Consider the following 13,985-nt stretch of genomic DNA (forward strand, 5'->3'; position numbering starts at 1 on the left):
GTTATGTATGTGTATGCATTGCAGACAACGTGCACTTTTGCTAGCCATCCATAATACCAAGGACAGCACCTAAAACATTCTCTCTTCAATCATCGATCAGATTTTGGCCCATACCCGTACTTTTTTTTTGTTTTTGCAAAAGGCAGATTTGGATCCAGTGGGTTGAATATAGGCCCAAATTGAGAAAGCAGTGGTAAGGTAAGGTAAATGGTAATGCTATAAATGGGCCAAGCTAATAAAAGCAAGTATCTGCGCGCGGAGCCACAGATCGAAAGGACACGCGTGACGATCAACATGAATGTCGTTCATAGAACCGGACGTTGTTGTGTTGAGGTAATGTTGTGTGGACCTCGACACTTTCATTTAAAAACCCAAACACCATTGAATGTTCAGGTTTGATTTCGCTGTCCCCTTCCGTCGTCTATCACTTCTTCTTTTTTTTTCTTTTTTTTACCTTCAGGTTAACTTCATCCTTGTTTTGTTAATCATTCTCATGCATTCCTTCTTTTTTTTTTCTAACTTGAAAACACACATTTGAAGAGTTTTAGACGATATTAATGTTGCAAATGTGTCGTGATGCTAGCTAGGCTTTATCGAATTTATCATAAGATTGTTGTTTTATTCAAGATAACTGTATTTAATTACATATTTGAGTCGTATCCATAGTTTCAGGCTATGATCATTGATCAGTTTGTGGTCGATTATTGTATAATATACTTTGAAAATTAAAATTGTTTCATCTTTACACCTGGTCACGTCTCTCAATGTTCTGAGATGAAATGGATGCTTTGTGCAGTTTTTTGAAAGACAATGGCAGACACTGAGGATATTCAACCACTCGTATGCGATAATGGGACAGGAATGGTTAAGGTTAAAAAAATTACGAGGATGATTTTATTATTTCCAAATTTTGCATGTAGAAGTGATTTTGTTTTGCTTGCCGTACTTTGACACATGCATGAGAAGACTAATTTACTGTGAGTGTTTTGCAATTTGCTATGTCTAGGCTGGTTTTGCTGGAGATGATGCTCCGAGGGCAGTGTTTCCAAGCATTGTTGGTCGGCCACGTCACACCGGTGTGATGGTTGGGATGGGGCAAAAGGATGCATATGTTGGGGATGAGGCTCAGTCCAAGCGTGGTATACTAACTCTGAAATATCCCATTGAGCATGGTATTGTCAGTAACTGGGATGACATGGAGAAAATCTGGCATCACACTTTCTACAATGAACTCCGTGTGGCGCCAGAGGAGCACCCCGTTCTCCTCACCGAAGCACCTCTCAACCCAAAGGCTAATCGTGAGAAAATGACCCAAATTATGTTTGAGACCTTCAACACACCTGCTATGTATGTTGCCATCCAGGCTGTTTTATCTCTCTATGCTAGCGGCCGTACAACTGGTTAGTCTTTCTTGTGCTGGCTAATAATAAAACCAGCAATGCTATGCAAGGTTTAATTTGCCAATGGGAATGAATATGGACCAGATACTGAATGTGAAAACTCTACTTCTTTTTAATCTCACTTGAAGTAATTGTCTGGCTTGGCTGGTTGCCCTTATGCTTGTTCCATTAATTTGTGTAGGTATTGTTCTGGACTCTGGAGATGGTGTCAGCCACACTGTGCCCATTTATGAAGGGTATGCCCTCCCTCATGCCATCCTCCGTCTTGACTTAGCAGGGCGTGACCTCACTGATGCCCTGATGAAAATCCTTACTGAGCGTGGCTATTCCTTCACTACCACAGCCGAGAGAGAAATTGTAAGGGACATGAAGGAAAAGCTGGCATATCTTGCCCTTGATTATGAGCAAGAACTTGAAACTTCAAAAACTAGTTCTGCTGTTGAGAAGAGCTATGAGCTTCCTGATGGACAGGTCATCACCATTGGTGCTGAGCGTTTCCGTTGTCCTGAAGTCCTCTTCCAGCCATCCATGATTGGAATGGAAGCTGTTGGCATTCATGAGACCACATACAATTCAATTATGAAGTGTGATGTTGATATCAGGAAGGACTTGTATGGAAACATAGTCCTCAGTGGTGGTTCTACCATGTTCCCTGGCATTGCTGACAGAATGAGCAAGGAAATCACTGCTTTGGCCCCAAGCAGCATGAAGATCAAGGTGGTTGCTCCACCCGAGAGAAAGTACAGTGTCTGGATTGGTGGCTCTATCTTGGCTTCTCTCAGCACTTTCCAACAGGTAAACATTCTGTCGTGATTCTAATGACCAAAGTAAAATTTGTGTTTCTGTTGTCAAAATGATAAATCCAAAATGGTGTTGCCTCATGCACTTTATTACGTCTCTGATTGTCTTTATTTTAGTTCGAGTTCTGATATCTAAATCTCTCAATTTGATATATAGCTGGTTGCTTGAATTTTCTCTCCTCCTCACAGCAGTTGAGGTTATAGGCCACTTTGGATTTGTGTGACTTTTATGAATAACTAGCATCATCCTCATGCATTTGTGCACTCCCCCTAGAAATTAGAATGTTGTTTTGATATGGTCAATTTAGTAGGGATATTAATGATGAGGCACTTGTTTTTGGAAATGCAGATGTGGATTGCGAAGGCAGAGTACGATGAGTCCGGTCCTTCAATTGTACACAGGAAATGCTTTTGAATGCAGCAGAATGGCTTGGTGTGGGTACGGTGTCCTCGTTTGGGAATTCAGTAACACCTTGCAATGATTGAAGATTTTTCTTAAAAAAAAATGTTTGTTATTTGAACAGTGAACTGAGATAAAGTGGAGTTTGATGGCAGAATTAATTCTTTCATTTGTTTTGTTTACCATTGGTAAATTGTTCAGCAGTTGATCTTTAATGATAAATCAAAACCATTTCAGCTGAATACTTCTTGCTTCCTCATAATCTTCATATTCTTCTAATTAAACAAGAGTCAGATCCTATAATTTCAACTTATTCGGACCTTCTAATCAACTGGACCTTGGACTAAATTGTATGACACTAAGCCTCTTGTCCAGTTGGGTGCTGAGTAGTTTGTAAATACGCAATTGGTGTACATGTTGAGTTTTTAAAATTCTAAGTGTCCGTATGTTTATACCTGTAAAGGTGATTGTACGTATCTCAATGCCATTAGAAATAATGACAGTGATTTATCTTCACTACAAGAAAACTGAGTTGGGAAAGACATAACGTGGAAACAATTATGTGTTGAATATTTATATATATGCTTGTGCTAGATATTGAAAAGTCTAAAACATATTAAAAACATAAAAGTTGAATGTCTTACACAGCAAAGACCAAATAATTTAAAAAGTAATAAAGTCTCGTAAGTCATAAACACCTACCTCGGTTTTAGACTGTGTGTGACGAAACGAGGCCAAGTTCGTCGTTGCTTTGCCTTGGGCACTTTGTCAGTCAAAAGGTAATTAAGAGCCCTAGCTAAATTCAATTCCGTATTTTTGTTTTCTTCTTCCAAAATGAATTTGCGTGTTCAATATCTAACTTTAACAAAGATAAAATTCAATGAATATATCTTCAGAAGTTATTTTAAAAAAATAACATGCATCTTTTGGTATATAAATTTTAATATTTCTTATTTTACTTAATAAGTGCCTATTAAGATAATAAAAGTGAAAAAATATTTATCGTATAAAAAACAAAAATTATTGACCTTTGTTTTTAAAAAGTACCAAAAAAATAAAAAAAAATCAATCAAAATATCAAAATAAGAGAGTGTATTTTCCTTAACACTTGGTATAAAACCAATAAATTGTTGAGCGCTGTCTTAATCAGGTATAATTTTAGAAAAAAAATTATAAATGTTTTAAAACATATAAAAGATTACACATTCAACCTATAAGAGAGAAAATTGAACATATCAAAATAATTGACATGTGAGTATGTGACACACGACTTTCACTTTTTGCTCTTAACTATGGTATTCATCTTTAAGTAACTTTGCATTCGGGTTGTCTTTTAGATTTCTAATTCTAAGTTTGGTTAAGCAACTTTAAGAAAGCACACAAAAAGGAAGTTTGGTGATTTAATTAGTTAGGACGTATTTCGATTAGAGTTTGTAAAATTAATTTTAAATTAATTCAGCTTTATAAAGTTGATTTTTAACTAGAAGCATGTTTAAGTAAATTAATCTATATTTAAAATTATTATGTGAATTTTTTTAATATAATAAACATCGCTGAACAATATCAATAAAAATGTATTTAAATGATTAACAAGTATGTAAAAATATTAAAGTAATAATATAACTTAAATTATGAAAATACTTTGCCGATTATATTTAACTTATTTTTTCTTCATTGTAAAAGTAATAAAATGTTACTTGATAATTTAACAACTGACTTGATTTTAATAAAAAAATAACGAAACACATCAACACAAATTCTAATGTACATTTACCATCGTAAACGTGTATTTTCATGTTATATTAGGAATTTTCTAAAGTCTAAACAGGTAATTAGCCACATATCTCACCTAATGAACCGTTAAAGTTACGATTTTCTCCAGGTTAGGTAAAATAAAGCATATTGTTTGGTCTCCTTCAAAGTACTGTATTATTTATTTGAAACAATATTTAATTTAAAATATCAAAACAATAAATATTAATGTAATATATCATATAATAAATATAGATCAGTGATATTTACATGAAAATTTTTAATATTATTACATAAAATATATACCATAAAAAATAATTTTAACCGTTTAACTTATTTATTTATAATAAAACGTAATTTTTAGTGATATTTTGAAGGACGCTGGCGGCTGGTGTGACAAAAGCACGTCAGAGGTTTGGTTTAGTTTAGTAGAAGAAAAAAAATGGTAGTTGTCAAGAAATCATTAAAGACTGGGATAATAACTGAAGTATATTCCTGATATCTGTCAAGAATGCTGTGACGTTGTTGAAGGTTATTCTTTTCCACCATTATTACATAGTAAACGACAAATAAAACACGAGAAAAAGAAACATTCTTATTTGCTGGTAAGTAGATCCCCACGGCTTTTATTTATTGTGTTGTGTTGGATTTGAGTTTTCAGTTTTCACTGCAGTGGAAAACAAAATGACTGAATCTCCAATTTCCACACGCCATTGGCAACGAGTCAATTAAAAAGTCAAGCTTTCAATGGGTTTCAATTTGCATCCCAATCCAACCAATGTTGCAATTTCCATTCTTCCTAATCCGACCTACCCACTGTTGCTTCCCCATTCAATAATTCAATTCCTGCACTGCACCAATGGAGCTTTTGAAGCCTTTGCACCCTCACCATGCACCCATTTTGCGAATTCCCTTTCACGCTGTCCCCTCTTCATCTTCTTCTCAATCTCAGTCTCAGGTTCCCCTCCCTATGATTTCTAAGGTTCATGTCGCTGTTGGGAAATCGCTCGACAAAGTTGTTCCTCTGCTTCGATGGACTTTAAACCACTTTCGGAACGCGGAAATCGTCATTGTTCATGCTTATCAACCTTCTCTCACCATCCCCACTCTATGTAAGCTCATTTCGTTCAATTCTCAATCTAAATTTTCATGATCTCTACTTTTGCCCTAATTGATTGGGTGTGTTGAGCAGTGGGGAAATTGCCAGCATCACAGGCTAGTCCTGCAGTGGTGTCTGCTTTTCGAAAAGTCGAAAGAGAACAAATCATGAAGCTCTTAGACAAGTATTTGAGCATTTGCCGCGCAGCTAGGGTAACCATCTTCTTTCCCGTTTAAATAACTGAATTTATTTATGATAATAAAGTTGTAACTTGTATGCAGCTTTTGGTTAGAAAAAAGCCGTTATTAATTGTGTTTTTAATATAAATTTTCTTGCCAGGTTAAGGCAGCCATTATTGTAACCGAAGCTGACCAAGTCCAGAAAGGAATTGTTGATTTGGTTATTAAGCATAATATTGAGAAGCTTGTCATTGGAGCAGTACCAGAAAAGTAAGTACTGCATTCATTGTCTACTTAACCAGTGTTTTTTTTTATAGAATTTCCTTACATTATTCTTTATTCTTGGGGATTGTTTCTTCTGTACGAAACTGCCTTGTTTGTCTTGCCTGTAGATTGTATAGAGTTGATTTTATTGGTTTAACTCATGTATTTCATATCCCTATAACCTATGTCTATTTTTTTTTTTTTTTTGTGTAGCGAGTAGAGAATGATGCAACTGGTTTTATTTTCTTTTGATAACTTGAAGGCTACAATCTGCTTCAGTAGTTTCTGTTTTTGTCCCTTTCTTTTCACTGAAGGGATTAATAAATCTTTCCACTTACAAAATCATCGTGGAAAATTGCAGTTGCATGAAAGTGAAAAGGAATTCCAGTAAAGCAAATTACACTGCCAAAAATGCTCCTCCTTTCTGTGAAGTATGGTTTATCTATAAAGGTAAACACATTTGGACAAGAGAGGCTTCTGAAACACCATGTTCTTCATCCTCATGTACTCAACCCGAGATTGCCACCACAGAAAGCTTGAGATGTAGATCTTTTCAATATGGTAAGAATGAATTATTTGACTCAGAATATCTTTGGCCAAATTCAGCAAGAACTACTGCTGTTTCTGGAATTAGAAGTTGGGTTCAGGGGGAAATCATTGAAACCGAAGCCACTTTTTCATCCAAAGCATCCAGTTGCTGCAGTCATTGTTCCCCCCAAAATTCTTCTCGGGCTTATTTTGATACATATTTAGAGGTCATGGAAGAAAGAATTAACAAACAACTTATTGAAACCAAGAGAGAAGCTGAGGCAGTAACAGACGAAGCCTTCACAGAGCTATTAAAGTGTGAGAAGTTAGAAGTTGAAGCCATGGAGGCTATTAGGAAGGTAAACCAAATCTAGTGATTGTAAATCATTTAGGATTTCTGAAGCCTATAAGCTTTTGGCCTTTGCCCTTATTGCTCTTGCTAATCATGACATGAGGAATAAGTATTTTTCTTATGTATTTAAAGTTTTTTGACAAAGAATTACAAAACAAAATCCCTCTGGAAAAATACTGGGATTCTGTGCACATTGTTTTGAGACTAAACATTTTCAGGCCAAAATTATAGAAGAAGCAACATTTTGAACATTTGCATAAGTTCACACTAATTGTTTAAAGCATTGTTTGGAAATTTCTATGACATTATATTATATGATTTAGCTGTATCCAGGCTAACTCCAAATCAGGGAGCAATGATAGATATTGAGCCTAGAGTTTAGTTGATTTCTTAATTTCATGGCATCTCTCCCAACTTAAGTTATATTCTATCTCTCAGGTCAATTTGTTTGAATCTGCCCATGTGCGTGAAGTAAAGCTCAGAAAAGAGGCTGACGATGCACTGAGAGATACAGTACAAGAACAACAAAAGCTCTTGAATGAGAGTGAAGAAATTGCTGGCGAGCTACAAATGACCATGAGAAATATTGCCCTGCTAGATAGTCGTGCTCAAGAAGCAAACCGTAGGCGGGATGAAGCTGCAGATGAACTATCACTAATTCAAGAATCCATCTCAACCCTGTGGCAAGAAAGGCAGCAGATTAGGAGACAGAAAACGGAAGCCCTACGTTGGCTTGAGCGGTGGAGGAGTCGTGGACAAGTTGGAGCAGCTCATTGCAATGGGGTCATTGGGTTTGCCGAAGAATTACCTGAGTTAGCAGAATTTTCATTATCAGATCTTCAAAATGCCACATGTAATTTTTCCAATAGCTTTAAAATTGAGCAAGGTGGATATAGTTGCATATACAAGGGGGAAATGTTGGGTAGGACTGTTGCTATAAAAAAGTTCCATCAACATAACATGCAAGGACCATTGGAGTTTCGTCAAGAGGTCAGTTCCTCCCATAATGGTCTTTCTGCCTTTTGAAATTGTTATCTTAAAATATAGGGATGGCTTGAGAGGATTGGAGGTGGAAGCATTTATATTTTAATATATTTTTTGTTTTCACCACATTAAAAATGGATATGTGTTCTATTTTTCTCACTTGTTTTTTTTGTGTTTGTTAGATTCTGCTAATGTTATCCTTTTGTGATCAGGTTCAAGTTCTTGGTAGTCTCCAGCACCCTCATTTAATCACTTTGCTTGGTGTTTGCCCTGAAGCCTGGTCAATTGTATATGAGTACCTCCCCAATGGAACTCTTCAAGACTACCTATTCCGAAAAAGCAACAATTCCCCTTTGACATGGAATACCCGAGCACGAATGATTGCTGAAATCGCTAGTGCTCTCTGCTTCCTACATTCTTTTAAGCCTGAAACTATTATCCATGGTGATCTGAAGCCAGAAACTGTACTACTTGATTCTTCACTGGGTTGCAAGATGTGTGGATTTGGGCTCTGCAGGCTGGTGAGCGAGGAGTCTCTCCTCCGTCCTAGTTTCCGCTTGAGCACTGAACCAAAAGGTGCTTTCACATATACAGATCCAGAGTTTCAGAGAACTGGAATACTAACCACCAAGTCTGACATCTACTCCTTCGGGCTCATCATTTTACAACTTCTCACTGGTAGGACTCCAGTTGGATTAGCAGTTTTAGTACGCAATGCAGTTTCATGTGGAAAGTTGTCTTCAATTCTTGATTCTTCAGCTGGAGAATGGCCCTCAGCTGTGGCAATGCAATTGGTTGAACTGGGACTGCAATGCTGTCAACAATACCATAGAGACAGACCAGAGTTAACACCTACACTTGTGAGAGAATTGGAGCAGTTGCATGCTTCAGAAGAGCGACCTGTACCATCTTTTTTCTCATGTCCAATCCTTCAGGTAACCGATTCTTTTTTTATAAATAAAGAAGCATGTACATAACTTGGTTTAGTAGGCCCTGGCAGAGCCAAGGAATCACCAAATGCAAGTCAGGACTGAAGGCTCAAAAATTGCCTTTTTGACCCGTTTTTTCTTCTTGCAAGATAGTTATGTATTCTATTTTGCTCATGTTTATTTTGGATTCCTTCTTCAGGAAATAATGCATGATCCTCAAGTTGCGGCAGACGGATTTACCTATGAAGGAGATGCCATACGTGAATGGTTGGAAAATGGACATGATACTTCTCCCATGACTAATTTGAAATTAAGTCACCTGTTTCTTACTCCCAATTACGCACTTCGACTTGCCATCCAAGACTGGCTTTGCAAATCTTGAAGCTTCTTCTATTTATCTGGGCTAAAGTTCTCTTTTTTATCCTCATTAGTTTGGGGCCAGTTTCGTTTCAGTCCCATGATTTTCTTTTCTTGTTTCAGTTTGTGTGTGTGGTTGTAAATTTATTTTGTATCCCACAAAACATTTTCAAATTGATTTGATCCCAGCTTACGCCATTCAAGTAGACAGAAGGAAAAAAGAACTGTATTTTGGCCACAATTTCCAGCCAAGAGAAAAAAGAAAAAGAAGGGAAAGTAATAGACCGTCATCGTCTGTGCACCCGTCATGATTAAGACTTTAATATGTTATGGGATTAAACTGATTCTTGTCTCATATTTGAGGGGGCAAAAGAAACAACTTAGCCTTTTTATTTATGTAAATATTTGTATATTTTATTATTCTCATTGCGTTTTGGTAATGTTCTTCAGCTTCACCACTGTTTAGCTACAAATGATATAAGACTGTTGTTTTGCTGTTGCGCTTTACTGAATCGCTTTAGATGCTATCAAATTGACTGATTGTATTTTCAGAATCTTTCACTGGAAGAGCGTCCTATAAAAATCACGTCACCAAGCCCATAGGATGCAGAAGTTACTTGTTGATATGAAGAGTGTTGATGTGCGTTATGGAATGAGTTCCAAACACGCATTAAGATAATTGTAGACTCGCTTGCTTCTAATCTCGTAACATATATTAGAAATCTGAGTAATAATAAATAACCGCCATTGTCCAAAATAAGCCATGGTTAGCTAGGCCAAGTAAAACTTAAAAGAGATAGGATATGATCTTTACAGGCTGCAGAGGATAAATATAAGTGCTTTATATACATTCATGCATTCCAATATACTTGGTTCTAGTTCCACAAATACAAAAGATTTGTCCTCTGGGGGATTATTGTAGGAGGGAATAAAGGTAGACCATATACATATATACATGTGGCATAAAACATTGATTAAAAAAATTTTCTGCATAAGAAGTGCAAAACACCTTGTTGCCTTCATTCTAATACATACAACATACTTCACGTAGAAGAAAGTAGGGAAGAAGTGGCAGGCATTTCTGTAGAGTCAAAGGGGTGATCATCTTCGGCTATGAACATCCCAAGTCTAGAATCATTCTCTTGGCTACCATCCAAAAGTGGATTAGACTCCCCTTTCAAGTTCCATAGATGGAATTCCTCCTTGCTAGGTGTCATGTTTTCTTCAGAGCTTGTTTCAGATTTCTGGTGCATTTGAATGTTTCCCTGATCATCGAGGTGGCTCTCAGTTTCTGCACTATCATCCAAGGACTTGAAAATTCCACCTTGAGAGCTTGGACTAGCAGATTTAACTGCTGCTGTGTCCAGACAATGGTTTGAGCCAAAGGATTGGTTTTCCTGATTTTCATGGTTATTGAAGTCTGAGTTACGTCTGTCAAATGTGGTTGGCAATGATTTTTCCTGCAGAACACCTTGTGCTTGAGTTGAATGTTGACCGAAACTTCCAAAACCTTGAATTCCTCTGGACAACCTCCGAGCATGGTTTCTTTCTTTCTTAAGGAGAGTTCCTTCTTCCAGCAGTTTCAATATCTGTTCTGATTTCTTTCCAACAGCTAGACCCCAATTGAACCTGCATGCATATATACTCACAAAGGCCTCATTAATCACTATCTAGAATGAGTTTAATGTGTATTGTCCAATGTCTATGTAAAAAGTTTTACAGTATTAACTAATTACAAATCACTCTTTATGTAACTCTCAAAATAATTATTTTGAAAATCTTATCATATATTGGATCACATTATAAAAAGAATACAATGTAATTTGATCTAATTAAATTCATCTAGATTTTTCCATGCACCAGTTGCAAGAGGAAAAACATACCCACTGTCATCAATATGCTGAAAGCATTTCATTTCGCCAATTACATCTTTGTCACTTTGAAATTCCTCTGCAACACTTTCTGGTCCATGAGTCAACAGGTACTCCAGCACAATCAGAGAATTGTAAGAGGCCCTCCAATTCTTGTTGTCAAATTTAAGGAGTCTGTTTTAGAATCATTCCATTCCATTCAGTCATCTTTTATCAGACGATTAACATGCAGGTGGCAAGCATCAATAACCATAACAACAAAAAAGGTGACATGCATTCTAAAGAAGAAAAAGGAGCCAGAAAAACCTTTTGTGCAGAATCTCTACTATTCTCAAATAATCATCTAGCTCAAAAGCAGCCCTTGAAATTGATCTAAGTGTTGGGGGATCTGGGGCCCATGAATTTCCTTTTGTAGCTTCTTCTGTCATTCTGCAAATAGTAAAAGGCCAAAAGAACAATATATTACAAACAGTAGTGATGGTTTGGCTGTGAAATACATTAAAGCAGATGTGAAAAATCTTATAATGGTATCATTAAAAAAAAAAAAAAAAGAATCTTACAGCTCTGTGGGGGTAACATCGGTGAGAGCCAACCTAGCGGTCTTGAATTTTTCCTTGAGGAAGAAAGAAGCTTGCTTTTTAAACTCATGGAACAAAGGTATGCTCATTTTGCTGCTGTTGTTCTTGTTCAACATGAGTGACATATCTAAACTGAATCAGTTTCTTGGTATAGGCTTGTGTTGGAAGGAATAAGCTAAGATTCATAGTCCATGTCAGGAGAAGAATTCAATGGATTATAAAGTGAATTGTGAATTTAAAATTCGAGTCGCATCTGAGATTGTTGTGGAGAGTTGAAATTTGTAGAAGACTTTTCAGAAACTATTTATGTATTTACAGGTTTAACTACTAATTATTAACTAAAATTGACTAAATTATTTTTATTTGTTGTCTCTTACATATAAGAGATGTAAAGGAATAAATAATTTAAATTATGATAGAGGATTATTGTTAAATTGAAATAGATAATCATTTAAGAAACATTTTAATTAGTTATAAAAAAATATTTGTAATTAGTTATAACAAAAATCAAGTAACATTCCCTGCTCAACAAGAGAAGAAAGAACATTGAAAATATCCGAGAGAAAGAGTTAAAAACCAATTTGAGAATGGTTGGAAAATTTCATTGAAAAATGGAAATTTTAAAAGTGTATATAATAAAAAAAATCTTACTAGCTAGTTTCTTGAGAACATCAATTAAAAAAATTTAAATATAAAGTTTTTGTTCAAATATATGCTGAAAATATATTACAAATCGCAAAAAAATATATATTTATGATATGCTTTAAGAAAAACTTTATATTTTTAAACTCCTTAATTAATGAGTGTCCTAGAGACATTTGTTAGGATTGGCTAATAAAATCATGGTTTTGAGAAGTCAACGTCTTACATCTCCGCCACTTGGTGTAACTTGTGTTTAAGTTTGAACGTTGAATTTTGAAATCGTTCATTGCTAATGCAGATCTTATCCTTCAAGATCAAGAGTCAAGAGTCAAGACCCAGAGACAGAGTTGCATAGTTTATATTTATATAAAGAGAAGCCACACAGCCATCAAGCATGCACGCAAGCAGAAATTTCAGAATCCATCTTAGACTTAGTGGACCAACTAAAACACTCTAGCTCTGCCACTGATTCGATTGAGTTTATCTTACTATATTCACCTCCCAATCTCCAATGTTTGTATAACACTCTAATGTTTATGTTTTTTCAACACATTATTATGTATTTTTGGTTAAAAGTTTGAAATATAAAGTTCGATTGAGTGGTTAAAAAAATCGTTAAGTTTAATCTTTCTCCTAATAAAAATTAATAAATTAACAATTAACATTTATTATTGATTAAAGTTATTAAAAAAATTATCAGTATTTTTTCACTGAATTTTACTCGCAATTTTGTATAAAAAAATAATAATTATTTCAACATATAATATGATGTAGTTATTCTGGTTGTGTATAACTTTGAAGTGGTTTGTATTAGTTTTTAGGAAATGACTTTTAGGGGAACTGACACGGTGGCAATTGTGCTGGAGTGGATTTTGGCTCAGATGGTTCTCCCCCACCCCACCAGTAAAAGCTTTGGAAAATAAATACAACATAAAAGAAGGTCATGTACTCGTGTTATACACATACAATAATGTATATATTATTATTTTTGTGTAATTTTGTTTTCTACAAGTTTCAATTTATCGTTACAAGTAACATTTTGCTATATGTAATTTCAACCAGGACAAGTCATTATCATAGAAAGTCATTGGGTCAGCATATGAACTTCATCTGCGGGTTCTTTTCTATTTAAAGCAGAGCATAATTATGCAAGGCAGCTTGTGTGAGCTAATTCCAATTTCTAAAAGGCTCAGTTTGCTCCTGGTTATCATATTAATTTGGATGTTCATGTTTGATGGCTTATATCTGCATCGTTTTCATTATTCTCTTTTACACAACAAAAAATATGTTTACTCATTCACCATTTCCCCGGTACTGTAGATAGGATTGTGACACCATGAATTGAATTGGTAACAATATTTTGGGGTCAATTTTGGGTACTTATGCAGCTTCCTTGAACAAGTCACACACAATTGACTGCTTGGTGATAAATTGATGGATTGGATTCGTTTATATAATTTATTTGCAACTTGTACTGTTTCGGCTGACATCATGCCCATTAGATATTCCTTCGTCTCATCCAACCAATTTTTTAAATGTTTATTCTCTAATGTTGAGTTAGTTGATTAAATCACGCAACCACTCATAAAACGGTCTCCTTTATAAAATATATATATATATATATATATATATATATATATATATATATATATATATATATATATATATAGAGAGATGTGTGTGTGTGTGTGTGTGTGTAAAAACAAACTAAAAAAAAAAAAAAAAAAAAAAAAAAAAATGAGTGAGAGAGAGAGAGAGAGAGAGAGAGAGAGGGCGGGGGAGAGAGAGAGAGAGAGAGATAAAAAAAGTGTGAGAGTGAGGGGGAGAGAGAGAGCGAGCGCGCGAGAGAG

General features: G+C 35.4%; 3 protein-coding genes across 6 annotated transcripts; 2 read left to right on the forward strand and 1 right to left on the reverse strand.

The window, feature by feature from the left end:
- The first annotated feature begins 251 nt into the window (after nucleotides 1-251).
- On the forward strand, nucleotides 252-2,909 carry LOC100787265 (actin). 3 transcript variants are annotated; one of them, XM_014766080.2, is made up of 5 exons: nucleotides 252-333; nucleotides 797-870; nucleotides 1,007-1,400; nucleotides 1,582-2,195; nucleotides 2,550-2,909. In XM_014766080.2, the coding sequence occupies exons 2-5, from the start codon at nucleotides 811-813 to the stop codon at nucleotides 2,613-2,615; spliced, it is 1,134 nt and encodes a 377-aa protein (XP_014621566.1). In that variant the 5' UTR covers nucleotides 252-333; nucleotides 797-810; the 3' UTR covers nucleotides 2,616-2,909. The 3 variants fall into 3 exon arrangements, with proteins under 3 accessions (XP_014621566.1, XP_006595018.1, XP_006595019.1); XM_006594955.3 differs by having other exon boundaries at nucleotides 269-393; XM_006594956.4 differs by lacking the exon at nucleotides 252-333 and adding an exon at nucleotides 392-460 and having other exon boundaries at nucleotides 2,550-2,908.
- Nucleotides 2,910-4,857: 1,948 nt separating this feature from the next.
- Nucleotides 4,858-9,470, forward strand: LOC100788846 (U-box domain-containing protein 33). Of its 2 annotated transcripts, XM_026125197.2 has the most exons (8): nucleotides 4,858-4,957; nucleotides 5,026-5,464; nucleotides 5,545-5,663; nucleotides 5,791-5,900; nucleotides 6,256-6,781; nucleotides 7,213-7,764; nucleotides 7,971-8,693; nucleotides 8,887-9,470. In XM_026125197.2, exons 2-8 carry the CDS (start codon nucleotides 5,212-5,214, stop codon nucleotides 9,067-9,069), a joined length of 2,466 nt encoding a protein of 821 aa, XP_025980982.1. In that variant the 5' UTR covers nucleotides 4,858-4,957; nucleotides 5,026-5,211; the 3' UTR covers nucleotides 9,070-9,470. The 2 variants fall into 2 exon arrangements, with proteins under 2 accessions (XP_025980982.1, XP_003542027.2); XM_003541979.5 differs by having other exon boundaries at nucleotides 4,933-5,464.
- Nucleotides 9,471-9,837: 367 nt separating this feature from the next.
- On the reverse strand, nucleotides 9,838-11,802 carry LOC100787788 (uncharacterized). The gene is made up of 4 exons (NM_001255263.3): nucleotides 11,476-11,802; nucleotides 11,222-11,344; nucleotides 10,928-11,089; nucleotides 9,838-10,673 (listed from the first exon to the last, which is right to left on the reverse strand). Exons 1-4 carry the CDS (start codon nucleotides 11,616-11,618, stop codon nucleotides 10,088-10,090), a joined length of 1,014 nt encoding a protein of 337 aa, NP_001242192.2. The 5' UTR covers nucleotides 11,619-11,802; the 3' UTR covers nucleotides 9,838-10,087.
- Between the last annotated feature and the right edge of the window lie 2,183 nt (nucleotides 11,803-13,985).

The sequence above is a fragment of the Glycine max genome, chromosome 13 (assembly GCF_000004515.6).
Source record: "Glycine max cultivar Williams 82 chromosome 13, Glycine_max_v4.0, whole genome shotgun sequence".
Lineage (NCBI taxonomy): Eukaryota > Viridiplantae > Streptophyta > Magnoliopsida > Fabales > Fabaceae > Glycine > Glycine max.